This window comes from Puccinia triticina, chromosome 11A (genome assembly GCF_026914185.1).
Source record: "Puccinia triticina chromosome 11A, complete sequence".
Taxonomy (NCBI): domain Eukaryota; kingdom Fungi; phylum Basidiomycota; class Pucciniomycetes; order Pucciniales; family Pucciniaceae; genus Puccinia; species Puccinia triticina.
The window spans coordinates 1,206,610-1,224,348 of record NC_070568.1 but is presented as its reverse complement, the minus strand read 5'-3'; the positions used below and the strand labels follow the sequence as shown (position 1 = coordinate 1,224,348).

At 47.9% G+C, this 17,739-nt stretch overlaps 1 protein-coding gene across 1 annotated transcript; it reads right to left on the bottom strand.

The window, feature by feature from the left end:
* Positions 1 to 381: 381 nt before the first annotated feature.
* On the bottom strand, positions 382 to 2,518 carry PtA15_11A125 (uncharacterized protein; the record flags this gene model as incomplete). The annotated part of the gene is made up of 10 exons (XM_053161002.1): positions 382 to 662; positions 730 to 763; positions 987 to 1,065; positions 1,133 to 1,159; positions 1,244 to 1,418; positions 1,493 to 1,622; positions 1,695 to 1,784; positions 1,888 to 1,971; positions 2,037 to 2,075; positions 2,195 to 2,518. 10 exons carry the CDS (start codon positions 2,516 to 2,518, stop codon positions 382 to 384), a joined length of 1,263 nt encoding a protein of 420 aa, XP_053024992.1.
* Positions 2,519 to 17,739: the final 15,221 nt, after the last annotated feature.

Sequence of the window (17,739 nt, the reverse complement as noted above, 5' to 3'; positions counted from 1 at the left end):
TAAAATCCACTGATGTACTACATACACACACATACATACACACACATCACAAGACAACCCATTATTCAATATTTTTTCCGCATCAGTTTTTTGCTTCTTTTTTTGTTGATGGATAAAAGAAGGGGAAAGGGTGGGAGAGGTTACTAAGGGAGGCACAACGAGGAAAAAGGAAAAGGCGAAAGAGAACCCTTAAACAAAACGACCATAAAGAAACCAAGAAGTCCGGGGGGAGAGAGATGCAATATCAACGTATCAACATATATATAACGCTTATGTATATAATATCCACACAGACAGAGAGAGGAAGGAAGAAGAGAAGAAGAGCAAATGGGGCGTTGGTGAGAGTGTGAGGAGTTGGAGGAAGGGTGGAGGATTAGAGGACTAATCCATGGACATGCGATACTGCTGGTTTTGGAGCTGGATCATTTCCGGTCTAGTCGGGCGACGATGATGGGCCTCATCGAGAACGGTGATGCGGTCATGGTCCGGCGGACTGAGCTCCTCTTCGGTGCCGCCCCGGCCGCCCAAAGTCATCCGACTGTGCCGGTCGAGCTTTGTCGTCTTGCTCGAGATCCCCGGCTTCGTCGCGCCTTTCCCTCCCAGCCCTCCCCCGCTTGTATTCCGTGGACTGCAGAACTTCGACCATATCGATTCGTTGAGCACTACACATCCAAATCAATACCCGTCAATCATTTATTTCGTCGGCTACTGTGTTTCTGTGCCACTCACCTGCTGGAGCTTCTAGGAGTCCCTTGCCGAAGTTCTGGTAACACATTATGGAAACGATTCCCGTAGCAAACAAGAGGGCGATAGTGAGGACGGAGAAGATCGTCAGGGAACGAACGGCGGCCGATATCGAATCGTTGTCATACAGCCTGATCAATTTGAAGATGAAATAAACCTGCAAATGCAACAGAGAATTGGTCAGGTTTATGAACTCATTTCGGAAGGGCAAAAAAAGTGTCCGGTTGGTGTTGTCCACTCACGGTTGCCCCGGTCCAGCAGACATAGTAAATGCCCATCATCCACCGGATTTCTTTACTGACAGCAAATCCGCCTAGCATACTGCAAGAAACGTATGGTTAGCAACAGACAAACAGATATGAAGCTAGCCATCCATCAAATGACTTACACGACGCCCAAGCTGAACGGCAAAGCACTGTGGTGAAAGAAGAGAGAAAATCAAATGGAAATCTAAGCGGCAGATACTGCTGACAGAGGCGGGGAGTGAGAATCGGCATACCAAATAGTCAGGATCCGTTCAGAGGGAGTCATGCTGGAGGCCAGCATCAAGAATTGCAAACTCAGGCCGATGAAGAAGAAGAGGGCGAATTTCTGCAACATGTGGAAGAGGTATTTCTTCTGCAAGATCCGCTTGAGCCCCAGATCCGCCCCAATCAATTTGAATATTTCCCATCCTACACATATGATGAAGAATATGTTAATTGTGCTGTTTTTGTTGTGTTTATTTTATGGGGGAAGGTGGGCGTACCGAATTCCTTGTAGATCAGCCATGTGAGATAAGCCATCAAGATCGATACGATTCCTCCGATCACCGGAATAGCGATGATCCATCCTGCGATTTCTCCATATAGATATTGGACTCCAAAGCAGCTCAGATACTAGTGACAGCCAGAAAACCAAAATAAAGAATGTCAGGGTCTGTGGGGCAGGTGATGAAGAGAAGCACGGACCATGTTACAGGATGTTCCTTCCCGAGCACCATTCCAGCTGACTGCGCCTCCGGGGTTATGTAGGGCTCTTTGGATTTGGTTAGGCAACACCTAAAAAATGACAAACCCGCATATAATCAGGTTTCTTTTTTTCCCTTGTTTGTGGGCCACGCGCTGACATAAATGAAGAAGAGGCTTTTGGGTGAGTACTAACTGCTCCGTAGACGGCCATGGAGGTGTTGAAGAAACAGAGGGCGATCAACTGGACGACGTTTTTATTGAGCAGTAGGTCGATCGTCTGGAGATCAGAAATAAACGTTAGAGGCTCGTTCCAGATCGAGTGGATGTTTCGAGCTGACTGACCATGAGGATCAGGAAGATGTTTGCGATGATGAAGATGGCCTGCAGATAAGATAGCAAAAGGTTGAGTTTTCTGCCTAATGCTTTTTGTTAATAAGAGAGACGGAAGAATGAGAGTGTGTTGGTTTGGAGTAGAGTAGTGTATGTGGTCGGGGGTTTACCAGATAGGTGGAGATAGTCCTGAGCTGGGGGTTAGTGAATTGGATTTCCTTTTCGATCTTAGCGACGGTTGTTGAGAGGATGGAGATGACGGCGATGGACTGGAGAGCGAGGAGGCTGAGGAGGGCGTATTGGACGGAAGAGAATCGGAAGCGGTCGTACCATCGTTTCTCCTGGCTGAGGCTTCTTGAGGAGGCGGGTGTTGATGAGGACTGGAGCCTGGGGGTGGGTGTGCTGTGTTGGAAAGCGCTGGCTGGCTTGGTGGTATGTGCTTTCTTGCTTGCTGAGGGATATGTGTGTTCGTAGGTGTTTGTGGGTTCGTTCATCGGGTAGTCGGGGGTGCTGTAGTGGTTGGCGTTGGTGTTGGTGTTGATGTTGGCGATGGTTGGCTTCATCGTTTGTTTGCCAGTGCCCTGCTTCTGGGTGGGAATGTCGCAGCCAGGACTCACGTGCCAGAGGGCGGGGCTGGTGGGAGATGTCACAGGATGTGTAGCTGTGAAAGCGGGGGAGCCTATTTATTTGCAAATTCACGAAGAGAAAGAGTAGAAGAAATGCAGGTGCACAGGAAAAACTCCTGGACCGATGAAGGCAGCCTCTCCTGCTTTCAGCTAGCAACAGAAGCTTGTAACAAGCCAATCCCGAAGATCTCTCTCTCGCTCTTGACTCTCGACACTCGCCAGCCTTAGCCAGCCTAGCAGCAAGAAGGATGGTCCCGGGGCCGACGAGGATACCTCGATTCTCATCGAGAGAGCACTATGTACTCGGCTCATATTCACGACCGGTCTCCGGGCTTCTGTGTAGCCTACACGTAGCTGGGTCCCCTTGGTGATCACAAGCAAGTTCTCTCAACCACACGCCCCTCGAGTTCCTCCTCACAACACCGTCCTCCCCCAAAGAACAGAATTACTCATGCCAGTGCAAATGGCAACCAGGAAAGGTAAAAGAGTTGTCAAGCGAATTCGGACTACCGAGTTGTAGCATCAAGCTGCAAAAGAGTTCCCCAAAAAGTCCGTAGAGTACTCAAAAAGGTTGGTACATATATTACAGGCTTGGCGGATGTAACCAGAATTTGCAAACAACTCTGCAATTGTGGTGAAAGAGAAAATTGACAGAAAAACAAGTCAAGTTAGGCCCTGTTCAGACACATCATAACTTTATATTGCACAAATCATTAAATAAAAAAACAAACTATCACCAGGGGAGACTTTGATGCACTCTCCAGAGAGTACCATACCATACCATTTTTCTGTAACTGTGCTGGATGCCTTTGGTGAAATTAGTGTAAGAAATAATGAACCATGCTGGACCTCATTGACAACTGATTTGAAACTGATCCTGGATTCATCCATAAATTATCCGGAATTCATACAGAATTCATCTGGAACTCAACTGGAATTCACTTGAAACTAGAGATGTCACTGGGTACCCGCCCACGGGTGCGGGTATCCTGAATCCTGGGTTTTTAAGGTGGGTAACCGGGTACCCACCCCAAATGTCCCCTGGATGACCAAACAGAGGGGACTGCAGCCCAATCACCGGTCTGTTGGTCAAGAAGGCTGTCCAGTCCTCAAGGGGACTGCAGCTCAATTACCGGTTGGTCCGGTGATTGAGGGGACACAGCCCTCTCAATGACCGGTCTGTCCGGTGATTGAGGGGACAGAGCCCTCTCGATGACCGGTCTGTCCGGTCATCGAGAGGGGTGGCTGCAGGTACCCACGGGTACCTGCCTTTTGCACCTGGGTACCCGTCATGCGGGTGTCCAGAATCCTGGAAATTTGAGGCAGGTACCTGGGTACCCGTTGGGTACCCGGGTGCAAAGTGACATCTCCACTTGAAACTACTCAGACACAATGGCCACAATCAAATCATTGTTCAATTTGAACTGTTTGTTGATTGAGATGGTTTCTTGGGGTTCAATTCATGTTATTTACATGTGCATGAAGGTGGTAATTGTTTTCAATTTGCTAATGTCACCCTCATGTACATACACACAAGGGGGTGAAAAATCACTATTTGGACCTCCTGCAGATCAACAACATGTACACACGGGTTAGAAAGATGTGAAATGCCCATCTGAATTGGCATATTTAATGTGGCAATGGTGGGCCGCTACGCTACGCCAAAAAATGAGCCAACAGCGGATTATGTGGCCCTTTCTGCAGCATTGAACCACTTAAACTGGTGAGAATATTCCAGGAGCCTCCCTGATCAAAATGGTCCAGCAGGACCATTGCATCAGGGAGTCAGGACATCTTGGTTACCAGATGCAGAGCCAAAATTCCATTTTGAGGACAGTTCAGCTAACATGGTCTGTTTTGCAGCATTCAACTGCTTGCCTTGCATGGATTGAACTATAAGCCTCCCTGAGGGATCAGTCAATTAGGACTGCACAATTCAGGGAGTTTGGAAAATCCTGTTGCCAGCTGCGGCGCTGTAATTGGCAGTTAGCTGATTTCTAGCGCAGCGTAGTGGCCCACTGTTGAATGTGGGTATCATCTAGAATTGAGCCAAAAGAGGATGGAAAGAGGGAGGTATTATGAGTCAAGTCAAGCTTGGAGCTATGTGGTACCAGATTTCAGCTGGAGATATCAGCTTCTTAATGCATACTAGGGTTTAAGGGTGGCCAAGCCGCCCTGTGACCATTATTGCCATACCATGTAAAGAATTAATCACTACATTGATAAGATCTTCAGAAGCTCCAATTTGAAAAATGGCCAAATTTTCTGGACAAGTCACCCGCAATAAGGCTACATACAGCTGACAATGGGCAAAAACTTGAGATTTCAATAAAACCACTAATTTATTCAATGTGTGGCACTGTCTCTTGTTAACAGTCATTGAGAAGCATGCTACTACAGGGAACTGATTAAAATAGAATGATATCTTAGCCTGGGCTTCACCCTTGGACCGGAGTGTTATTTTTGTCAAAGTAACTTATTTTACTTTATGAGAGCCCGTCAAGATTTTCTTGCCCATCATCCACTTTGTTAAACTGGTCACCATCATTTGTGTCCCGTAGCACAAGCCTTGTGGAATACTCAGGTTCTGTAATAACATTACTGAAATTTCAACTGCTAAAGATAATTTGTGTTCAGGAAAGCCAGGGAAATCCAGTCTATTTAGACTTTCCTCTGGCAAGAAGTCTAAGGCTTCATCATCCGGCTTTTTGACCAAAATTGAGGTTAACACTTCTACATTCATCTTTTGGAGTGCTGTGCAATTAAGAGCCCAAGTATCAACATTAAGTGGGGCCAGGATGCATCGTGAACTTAGATACTCCATGTAACTGTCCTGTGCCTTTTGACATTCAGAGGTGATGTTTCCATATAGATACTTGACTGATTCCCGGATGAGGTCCTCTGGAGAAATTGTGAAGTTGATGTTGATTGTTCCAAGTTGCACCTTCTCAATTGATGTGGCTTGGAATTTCCCTTTGCCAAGATCCAGTAGTTCTTGACCGAATCAGGCAGTTGTGCCTTCAGTGTCCCTTCTTTGCCTCAGTCTCATGTTAAGAGTTAAAGCATGCCTTTTGACTGCTGACCATAGGTACAAAGATATCAGAGTGGTGTGACAAGACGGAGGAAACTCTTCCATTCCAACAACCGGAAGATTTTGACAAAAGTCACCAGAGAAAACAACACACTTCCCCCCAAACGGGTCCCCATTATTTTTCAGTACCTGAAGAGATCTGTTGACTGCTTGGATATATCAGAGGTGCCTTGTCACAATCTCAGCCCAGAAAATGACATCTGCTGCAAACAACCCTTCAACTCTCTCCCATTTTTTGTTGAGGCATCAATGTTGCATAAGGTCTCATCGTTGATTGTTAATGGCAGCTTGAAAGCAGAATGAGCTGTTTGACCTCCGTTGAGCAGGAGCGCTGCTACCCCCGTTGATGCAACAACTACACATTTCTTCCTGTTGAGTATCAAACCATTGATTCAACTGTTGAGGTTGACTGTTGATAACGGAGGGGTTGGTTAGTCAGCTGTCCCCGAGGAGTTTATTGAGGAGGGGAGCATTTATAGGCCTATTCTGGTACACGGTCTGAGATTCCCGGAATTGGTGAACTTCCTCTTCCAAGGATTTGGTGAGGCCCAGGCAAACATTGTATCCCTGGATACGGTAAAGTGTCCCAGAATTGATGAAGAGAATCTTGGTACAATAATTGGGACCCCTATTCCGGGACCTGGTCTCAGATTCCTGGAATTGGCAAACATCCTCTTCCAGGATGTTGGTATGGGAGGCAGAGACATGATATCCTGGGATACAGTCTCTTGCCAGAAAATAGTCTCAGTTTCCCATAGGAGAATGGCCTCAGCTACAATATGCAAATGGAAAAATTCATGATTGTGCACACACAGAGAATGGGGGGGGGGAAGTGGTTGAGAGGAGTGGTGAGATTGGAAAAGGGAAAAGGATAGGGAGAAGTCATGGTCAGTTGAGGATGGGGGGAAAGGTATAAAAAGGGAGGGCGTGTGGAGTAATGGAGGTCACCGCTTGGCTCTTGCTTGGCGCCAATTGCTTAAAGAGCCAAGTGGTCCAGGGATTTTTGTACCTGTGAAACTATTGTACGGCTGGGGAAATGCTGGCGTTTTTTTTTTCTGGTGGGCCTTTCAGTCCGCTTAATGTTAAACCACTAATAAGCTTCTGAGTTGTTGTGGTTTTTTTTTTTCCAATGTCTACATGCACATGCATGTGGGCTGTTTTCCACTTTTCCAATGTCACCCTCACGCATGTGCATACATAGGGGTGACAGATCACAGGATGGGCCTTTCACAGCTCCACGTCAATTACTCATTGGTCAGAAAGCCATTGAAGCCCCCAATAACCACATTGATATTGTGTGAAGCCCCTTGCACATACAGAAATTGATCAAAATAAAATTACCATAAATGATTAATAATTGGGCATTGATCAACTATCATTTCATTATAGGTTGTAATTAAGTTAATGAAATGTTTCTATACAACATTTTACAAGGTCCTGTGATACTTCCTCATAGATTATGAAACACTTCCCATTCACTTCTGAACAATTTGTCAATCATTTACTAATCCAAATCTGACTCACATCTGAACCAGAAAAACATGAAATTACAGTCTGGCAGTCTCTGGAGAGTGTTTCAAAGTCTCCCCTGGTGTATTAGAATTGGGATTCCTAATTTATCTGTCAGTCAAGGTGAACACCTGATCCCCTCAATAGTTTTATCTATTGGATTTTATCGGATTTGGTCATTTATTCAATCATCACAACTATTCAATTTCATATGCAATTTCAACGCCGCGTCACCGCTTGAACAAAACTCAGAACCTCAAGTCCCGTTCTGGTTTTCCTTTCTTTAGTCAATTAAAAATATCAAGAACTAAAGAAAGGAAAACCGGTAAGCCTCTTGAAATCAACTCAACTCATCTATTGGTCAACACAGTAGGAGGAAGCTTACGGTTTCTTTTATCTTTTCTTTTCTTTTTATTCTTATTGTCTCTAGTTCCATTATCCTTGACTCAAACTCGTTGTCGTGCCGTTTCTCACATAACTCCGACCATTACTGAATCTCACCAGATTCTTTTATTCTACACATCTTCATCTCTGTCGGGCATTTTTGACACCCGGCCATTCTCAATTCTTTTATTCTACACATCTTCATCTCTGTTGCGCATCTTTGACACCCGGCCATTCTCAATTCTTCAGGTCCTTGTCAATGATCCCTCCAAAAATTATATTATCAGGTTGAAATAATTTGACCAAGCTTCTTGCTCATTTTCCATGAAGTCAGAATCCTCTGTATCCACCCTTGCTGGCAAGAAATTTCCTGTATTTTTTTTGTGTTGTGGATTTCTGTAACCAATCAGCCCCAATCAGCCCACTTGAGACCCGCAATCTTGTGAATTACAAAGTTTATGAGCTCAAAAACATGTGAAAAATCACCTCAGGAAAAATGTGTTCAGCACTGCAAAAGAAATAGGGGGTTGAGAAATCGACTCCCAAAAATTAAAAAATCGACTCCCAAATCGAGTTTACGTCGCGCGGACCGCCGCGCGACGTCTGTCCCGGGTTCCCATGACCCAATTTTGACCCGGGGGCATTTTGGGAGTCGATTTTGTAATTCCGCAATTCCAAACAGGAGTCGGAATTTTAATTTCACAAAAAATGCCGGAAAATAAAGAAAAATTTATACCTCCGCACTGGGGCACCCAAAGCCCCCCAAAATTTTACAGCACTCTGAATACACTCTCTAGAGAATATGTTAAGCTTCACGGCATTAGCACACCTCAGGGAGACCCTGTGTAGCCGGGGGCGGATTTGGCGGATTTCCTACTAACGCAATGCGCCATGTCCTGAGATACGGTGATCCAAATGCCCCCAAAATTCTACAGCACTCTAAATAAACTCCCTAGAGCATATGTTAAGCTTCACGGCATTAGCACACCTCAGGGAGACCCTGTGTAGCCGGGGGCGGATTTGGCGGATTTCCTACTAACGCAATGCGCCATGTCCTGAGATAATATTTTTGCGGTCTGTATTGGTAATTTTAGATAGGAGGGCGGGGAATGATTTGAGCTGCCTCCGTTTTTTTTTTATCTCTTTGAGGGTTCAAGTGAGGATAAGTAGTAGGAAATCTGCCAAATCCACCCCCTCGGCTACACAGGGTCTCCCTGAGGTTTTCAAATGCCGTGAAGATTAACATATGCTCTAGAGAGTGTATTTATGTGGCAGAAAAACTTTGGGGGCATTTGGATCACCGTATCTCAGGACATGGCGCATTTCATTAGTAGGAAATCCGCCAAATCCGCCCCCGGCTACACAGGGTCTCCCTGAGGTGTGCTAATGCCTTGAACCTTAAGATATGCTCTAGAGAGTGTATTTAGAGTTCTGTAAAAGTTTGGGGGGCTTTGGGTGCCCCAGTGCGGAGGTATAAATTTTTCTTTATTTTCCGGCATTTTTTGCGAAATTAAAATTCCGACTCCCGTTTGAGATTGCGGAATTACAAAATCAACTCCCAAAATGCCCCCGGGTCAAAATTGGGTCATGGGGACCCGGGACAGACGTCGCGCGGCGGTCCGCGCGACGTAAACTCGATTTGGGAGTCGATTTTTTAATTTTTGGGAGTCGATTTCTCAACCCCCAAGAAATATTACACTTTATGTTGGTCAAGAGTGTAATATTGGTATGATGGCACTGAAGATAGGCAAAAAAATTGAATCTGATGGAAATATTGAGCAGAACAGTTGTACTTCACCTTGCCTGACAAAATGTTTTGAATAGTTTGTTTTTTATTTAATGATTTGTGAAATATAACACCTAAATTTATGATGTGTCCAAACAGGGCCTTTGGGCCAAACTTGACGCAAGTCCCTCCTTCAGAGAGGCTTAGTTGAGCTTGCAGCGGGGCTGGGGTCTCCACTGTGTTGATGGTGCTGGCCAACACTTATAAAATGCATAAAGTATTATGAATCATACACATATCCCGCGAAAGGAGTTCTTGAGGGTCCTGTACGGCCCTGTACCCGCCAGTCCACATGATACGTTGTCTTTAGACGTGTACAGGGCTTGGCTAGGTGGTCCCATGGACAACACCCAACTTGGCAAAAGTTGGAAACCTGCTGGTTGTTCCACGCTAGACTGAATCATGTATTTATGTACAACAACCACATTTGGCAGTAGGTTTCAGCAGGTCCTAGCAGGTCTTGGGTGCGGGCAAAACTGATCCACTACTCAGTGTTTTTTGTCTCATTTGCTGCTGCCCATCAAAAAACTATCCCCTAATTTGTGTCTTTACTGTCCCCAAGTCTAGGCCGCTTTCCTCAAAATTGGTGGACCACTCCATCTATTGAGTTTTTTTATTTGCACCACTTATCCGAGGTCCCACCTATGCAAGCAGTCAACCAACCCCAAATTTGAGACCCTTTCCACAAAATCAGTCAGCCACTCCATCTCTTTATGTACCTTTTGATTTGCACCACTGATCTGAGCTACCACCTACTCAGTCTTTTAACCCGCACCACTGATCTGAGCTACCACCTTCTGTGAACCCATCCCCAATTCCAGGCTGGTTTCCGCAAAATTGGTGGACCACTCCATCTCTTGAGGTTTTTATTTGCGCCACTGATCCAAGGTCCCACCTACGCAGGAGGCTAAAAACCCCCAATTCAAGACCATTTCTGCAAGATCAGTCAGCCACTTCATCTCTTTACCTTTTTATTTGCACCACTGATCTGAGCTACCACCTACCTAGTCTGTGAACCCACCCCCAAGTCAAGGCGGCTTTCCGTAGAATTGGTGGACCACTCCATCTCTTGAGCTTTTTATTTGCACCACTGATCCAAGGTCCCAACTACGCAGGAGGTTAACCAACCCCCAATTCAAGACCATTTCTACAGAATCACTGTAAGTTCCTCCAACTACATTTAAAATTCCTGGCTGACATCTTGTTTATTACTCATTGCCAGCCTAACATAAAACATCTAGTCAAGATCTGAAATCAGATTGAACCCTGTAAAAATGGCCAACTGTGAAGCCCCTGCGCATCACGGGGTTTCAAAAGAAGTATCACAAGCCAAAACAAACCAAGTACTTATTCAAGTCCTTCCTCCAAGTCCTAGCCAGTAGAAATACCTGCTTGTACATCTCTCCCAGCTAGGTAAGTGGTTTTCCTTTCTTTCTTTTCTCACTGCTTCCAACACATTGTAATCACATAGAGATCCCTGCTTGTACATCTCTCCTGGCTAGCTCCCCAAGAAATACAGAACACTGATTGGAACTAGAAAGATCTGAGGCTTTCAGCCTGTTTCAAGTCCCCTTTAGATCAATTTCCAGTGAGGGTCCATTGGACCCTTACACTTTGTTTTTCTCATTTCAATCAAAAAGCACCCAAATTTGCTCTTGTCTGACTCTCCCAGGATCCTTGCCTGGTTGCCCATACCAAATCCCAAAATCTTTGCCGGGTCTTGCCAAATCTCCAGGAACTTTGCCTGGTCTCCTACCTCATCAAAACCTCCCAGGATCATTGCCTGGTTGACTTGCATCTGAACCTCCCAGGATCCTTGCCTGGTCGCCTCGTCTCCCCAGGAAAGTTATTTTCTGGTCTCCCTCCCCTGGAACATCATCTGTTTGCTCTCTTTCTCAAATCTACCAGACCTTATTTGGTCTTCCATCTGACAGAACACTTGGTCCTCAATTTCTTATCCACTTTCCCGCTTAACGTTGGTCTATGCATTCATGACCACAAGGGACAATAACACAGACCCCATATTCCCTCTAACCAATCCTGAAGAAATCCTCCGCACAGCCCGCAGACAAGCCCGTCTGGAAGCTCAAATTTCAGCTCCATTGGCTCCCTCAGTGTCACCCCCACCGTAGTAGTCGCCTCAAACATAAACATGCAGAACCCCGGTGGCCCCTCCAACCAATCTACCCCTCAGGCCAGACCCAAAACTCTTGAAGATTACCTCAAAGCCTTGCTTGAAATTCAAAAAACCACAGCGGAACAATTCCAAGCAAGCGGCCAAAAGGACAAGAGTTCAAGCCAAAGAACAGCATCAACTAGATGCAGAAAATTTTGCAGAACAACAACGCAACAACAGGGAGCGCATCCAAGAGAAAAATAAATCCATCTCAGCCAAACAAGAAACTCCAATTCCGGCTTTCAAGGTGAAACTGATACAATGCGCGCATCAATATTGGGCCTTATCACATTGCCAATACTGCCCAATACTGTGCATTGCAGCACATTGGCTGAGAAGGCCAATGAGATATTCATTGTTTAATGTGCATTGCATTAGCAATGCTATACAGGTTTTTTGTTGGAAGTGCATTGGGAGTGTAAAAACCCCAGGGAAGGAAGAAAAGGTACCACCCGACTACACAATTGTAGCGGGCATCAACTCTCCCCCGGAGAGGTATAACACCAGGCCATAACACTCCCCTGCAAGCCAATATCACTGATAACAGAGGTGATATTGGATTGGACACCAAATGGGCTGGTGTGAACCTACATACAAATCTAAGTGTTACTCCCCAACAGACTTGTTAACTGTCAACTTTCACGCATACTGGCTACTATACTAATGCTATTTTTAAAGACTATACTATTTTTATCTTAAGATGGGACTTTTGGCACCCATGAACCGTGGAACTATTTTAAGGCAACCACACTCCTAAACCAATAATCAATAATCCAAGTCTATTAAAACCAGAGTTTTGTGGGAAAAAAATTCAAGGGTTTCCCCTATTTTTTATCCACAAAACAACAAAGAAAGGGTTTTCCCTATCTTCTAATCACACAAAAACAAAAAAGGCTTCCCCTATCTGAGGAAAGCCTCTGCAAAAAACGCTACCTAGCCCAACACCAGCCGAAGCTGCTGCACCCAGGCCCATACTGCCGCCCAGCTCACCGGATGGGTCAAACAGTATGTAAGGAAGGCCCCCAGCAGCGCGGTGGCAATCTGCTAAGTGGGGGCCAGCTCTTTAACACCCCAGGCTGTGCAAATGCATATGCAGCAGCGGGAGAGCGGGAGACGCACCGCCAGCTGGAATTACAGACAAAACGGATGCGGCTGGGGGGAGAATCTGACTGGCCAGCTCGCGGTCTTATATACCCAAGCCCCCGCGGGCCTGACTTGCCGCGCAACAATGCCACCAACACTGCCATGGCAAAAACGCCACTGCCATGGCAAAAACGCCACTGCCATGGCAAAAACGCCACTGCCATGGCAAAAACGCCACTGCCATGGCAAAAACGCCACTGCCATGGCAAAAGCGCCACTGCCATGGCAAAAACGCCACCGCCATGGAAGAAACGACACCACCAATATGTACAGCAACATCTGCCCTCAATGACCGGTCTGTGCCGGTCATCGAGAGGAGTAGAACCTCCCCTTGATGACTGGTACACGCCGGTCATCGAGGGTATTAACACCTCCCCTCGATGTCCGGTACACACCGGTCATGGGGAGGAGTAGCACCTCCCCTTGATGACTGGTACACACCGGTCATCAAGGGGAATAACACCTCCTCTGGATGACCGGTGTATACCGGTCAACGCGAGGAGGTGTGAGTCCCCTCGATGGCCGGTAAAGACCGGTCATCGAGAGGAGTAGCACCTCCCCTTGATGACCGGTACACACCAGTCATCCAGAGAAGCTGTTATTCCCCTTGATGACCGGTCTGACCAGTCATCGAGAGGAGGTGCTACTCCCCTCGGTGACCGGCACAGACCGGTCATCAAGAGGAGGTGTTACTCCCCTCGATGACCGGTGATGACCGGTCATTGAGAGGAGGTGTTATTACCCTTGATGACCGGTCTGTGCCGGTCATCGGGAGGTGTGACTGATGACCGGTCCGCGCCGGTCATCGAGAGCTGTGAGTCCCCTCGATGACCGGTACAGACCGGTCATCAAGAGGTGTGATTCCCCTCAATGACCGGTGTGTACCAGTCATTGAAAGGACACAGCGGGACAAGTGGGATGTCAGCAGGGCGGCCGACCGGACGCCAGCAGGGCCCTGCAGTCGTCGGACGCCCTGATGGCGCCGTTCTGCCACACGCCGCCAGGACGCCATCCAGCCACGCCCTGCGGCCATCTCGGGTGGCGCACCTAGGGCAGCCCAGAGGGGCGCCAACCCGACCGAGGCGCAGGGGGGGGCGACCTCAGGGCTCCATGGCTGGATTTCCCGCGGGCGTCCATGCTGAGATTGTTGGGACATCGGTCTGGGGGATGGCCTCAGGCCGCCTACAGGTATGCAAGGTAGACGTGCTCTTCGACGGCATGCTCCCGCCTCTAGGGTCACCGGGATGACATGCCTTGAGATGCCTCAGGGTCCGCCGTTGGCTAGCAGGCAGGCGCGCACGTGGGGACTCTATTGAGGCCACAAAGAACGTCCAGGGTGCCAACACCTCACGGGCAATAACACACAGGGTAAATGTTTGGAGGTATCTCTTATAATTTTCATTAGCAGAACATCAATCTCAACAAAGGTACCAGATGAAATGGCAGATTAAGACAAAAAAAATGAAACATGAAAGATATAGGGATATGAACAAAAGGGCGAGTTGTGATGAGATCAAGAACAAGAGCTGATAACTTTGATAGCGCTAAAAATGAAACCTCCATGATGAGTATCACAAAGAGGAAACCTAAAGGGAGCTTGTTCAGGGAGCTTTGAGAAGGGTGTTCAAGAAGATCTGCTCGACCTCCCAAGCGCCCTCCCACAGCATGACCCGACAGGAGAGAGCTTTCCCCTTCGCAGTCTCGGCCTCGATCCGACGGGCCAGCTCTCGACGACTCCTGACGAGCGCCACATCGCCGCTGTGTATGTGTGTGTGGAAAGAGTCGTCAGACAACAGCAAGGATGGCTGAGAGATCAGCAGACTCACAATTTGAGCACCCGGCTGATTGGACAGTAGTCGTTGTCCCTGTTGCCGATGTATGCGATCCGGTTGAACGGCTTGGAGGGCCCGCAGCGTTCCAAGTAGGCAATCAACTCGGCGGCTGTGGTAGAGAAAGAAACAAATAATAACAAGCGGATTTGCAGAGAGGGGGGGTAAGATGACGGGGGGAAAGACCTTTGCACATGTTGGTGCTGCAGCCAAGGGTACAGCCGTGCTGGCTCTCCTGAGCGTCAACCCGGCGACGGAGGAGCAGCCGGTCAGCGTTCTCCGGGTCCCAGCGGGCCGGGTTGGTGATCACTGCGCCGTCGAAGCGGGCCCAGAGGCCGTGGTGTCTGAGGACAAGCTCGATGAACATTGTATTTGAGTTCAAGAGGATCAGCAACTCGCTCGCTGTCTCGGCCGCCCCATTCTCTTCTCCTTCTTCTAGCGTCCGTGAGAGCGCCTCGATCGCCCGCTTCATCGCCGGATGCTGCTCACAGTACAGCCTGAGCATCAGCAACCGCTTGTCTGCTTTCCTCTGAGCTATTTACCAGGGGTAATGTCCCAAACGCTTCCGTGATCTGGGCCTTTGTAAATCCCCGATCGGCTAAACGTAGCAAGCAATCAGCCCTGCAATTAATCAGATACAAAAAAAATCATCAGGAGGTACTTGGCAAGGCGGAAGCAGGCTGAGGAGGGGATTGTTACTAGGTCGGACTTAGCTGGGGGGTGTGGGGACTTACCTTAGAAGTAGGGGGCAGGGGTGGATTTATTCATGATATCGGAGAAGTTGCTCATATGGGGGGAAAGGCTTGTATGGGGGAAAGGCTTGTATGGGGGAAAGGCTTGTATGGGGGGAAAGTCGGGGGAAAGTTTTCGGGCAGACAAGAGATGTGTTGACTTAGAGCAAGGTGATACATGCAATATATATCACCAGGTCAGGGTTAGGTCTGGGGCAGGGAAGCCGGGTCGAGGACCACCAACACTGCCCACCCTCATCCATGCCGCGGGCCTGCCGGAGCCAAGCCGGCTGGATGGCGGCTCATGGGCCCTTTGATCGCCCGCACCTGGACGGGGAGCCCATCGGGCGTCCTAGCCGCTCCGGCGACCCCAGGACGCAGTGGCGGCTGCCCATAACCAGTGGCGCCATCTGGACCCCTGCGTCATCCAGGCGACCGGCATGGACACCCCCCTGACCGCCGGCGGTGACGCCTCCCCTACCGGTGCGTCACGCTGGCATCTCACCGGGGCGGCCATCTGGCGCCCAGGTTGGTGGCATCTCAGTGGCGCCACCTATGCCCACAGTCCCGGTGGCGCCCCCTAGCATGACAGAGTGGCGCCTGTACGGCCCTGGGTCCCTGTCACGCCACCGTGGCGCATGGAGTGCTGGGACGCCAGCTGGACGCATCGGCTTTGCCCGATCTGCCCCGCTGTGGAGGTGCTACACCACGGGCGCATAATTTTCAAAGTTCGTCGTCGAACCGCCCAAGGCAATAATTTGACATCGACTCGCCGCAGCTACAGCAAAAAGAGGTCCCAGTGAGGCAAGACCGCCAATCACCATCTCCCGACGGGGTAAGGCTAGCCTTCCACACAGCAGACCTCCTAGCCCCGTCGGGCAGGAGTTGCCATTGATGAGCCGGCAATCCCACCATGTTACGACGGTGCTGCAAGACTGTGCTGGCTCACCGTCCAAAACAAAATGCCCTGTATTTGTCCCGGCAAGAATACCACCCAGCCACGGGCATGGCATCACAACACAGCCCCATCACAGACATGGCTACCCGCCACGCAGTTATGTACATAGATACATTTTTTATTTCTAGTGGTCGTCATATTTCATAAATCATCAGATTTGATATCTTATTTTTCTAATTTGTGTTTGGTTACAAAAAAAAGTCACATATATATGTGTAGATAGAATTCTGTCAGGTTAGATACTAAGTTAGACACTTCAAAGAAAGGAGGAGGAGGATGGATAGCTTTCTCAAGTCGGTTGGAATCGTACGAGGGTCGACGCTGAAACCGCTCCAACTAATGAAGAAGCTAGTGGAAGACAGTCGGGGCCAACTGACGCGCAGGATGGGGGACGGCGAGCGAGCAGGTGGGGAAGAAGCCGGCCAAGAAGATTATCGAGGAGCGCGCGGAGGCTGGAGGGGACGTGACGCCGGGGGAGAAAGCTGGCCGGCCGGCGCCGCCGAGCTCATGCTCCGGAACCCTGGCGCACAAAGAATTAGACCCAAGCCAGCCTTTGAAAGTGTTGTTGGAGGACGAGCTGGCGTTGATCCCGTTGGCGGACGACAGTGAGGCGCAGATCGTGACCTTCCGCTCCTTGTGGTTGGCTTCATTGTTGCTATCTTGGGCGCCTCGGTCACCCAGGTATATAAGCTCTCACTCTCCCTCACACACCCTCCCAATTTTCTTGATGACTTATGTGTTGTCAAACACCTGTTTTTTTCAGCTCTTCTTGTTCAAGCCGGTCCACATGCGTCTCCAGCCCGCCTTCCTCCAAGTGCATTCAATCCCCGCAGATGATGAGTGCTGGAGTTTGAAGAAAATTTGATGTGGGTTGCGGATTAGCGTGTCAGCGATAATCTTGTTTGCATTATCAAAGTGTCACCAAGACACTACCAAGATGGATGAATTTGCGATGTCGTATATTGATCAATATAGCGTATATTGATCAATTTATATTGATCAATTTTTTTTTTTTTATTCCTCTTGATACCTTTGTCTGTTTTCTATGTCTCCTTGATACTATTCTATAATCTCTCTCCTTCTGCCTGTGTTAGCTTCAAGCCACAGGAATTTTTTTTTTCTTTTGCCTGATAACATTCATAAATTTCTACATACACCACTCAATTCTTCCTGAAAAAAAGACATTGCAAGTTTTACGATTAATCCAGGGTAGCTGAGGGGTCTCAATTTTTTTTTCTTTTTTTTTTTACTTCAACAATTGATGTTATCAGAAGTCTCCAAATCGACTTTTTTTCAAAAGAGGAAAAACATTGACCCCTGACCTCTCTCATGATACCATCCTGCACACATTTTTAATTTGGTTGGTTGAACTTGCTCAAGATATTGCATATCATACTTGAAGTGCTACATGCATAGAAGGGCTTTTTGAAATTAGTTTACCATGGTTTAGCATATTTTTGTCAGGTTCTTTTTTTTATCTAC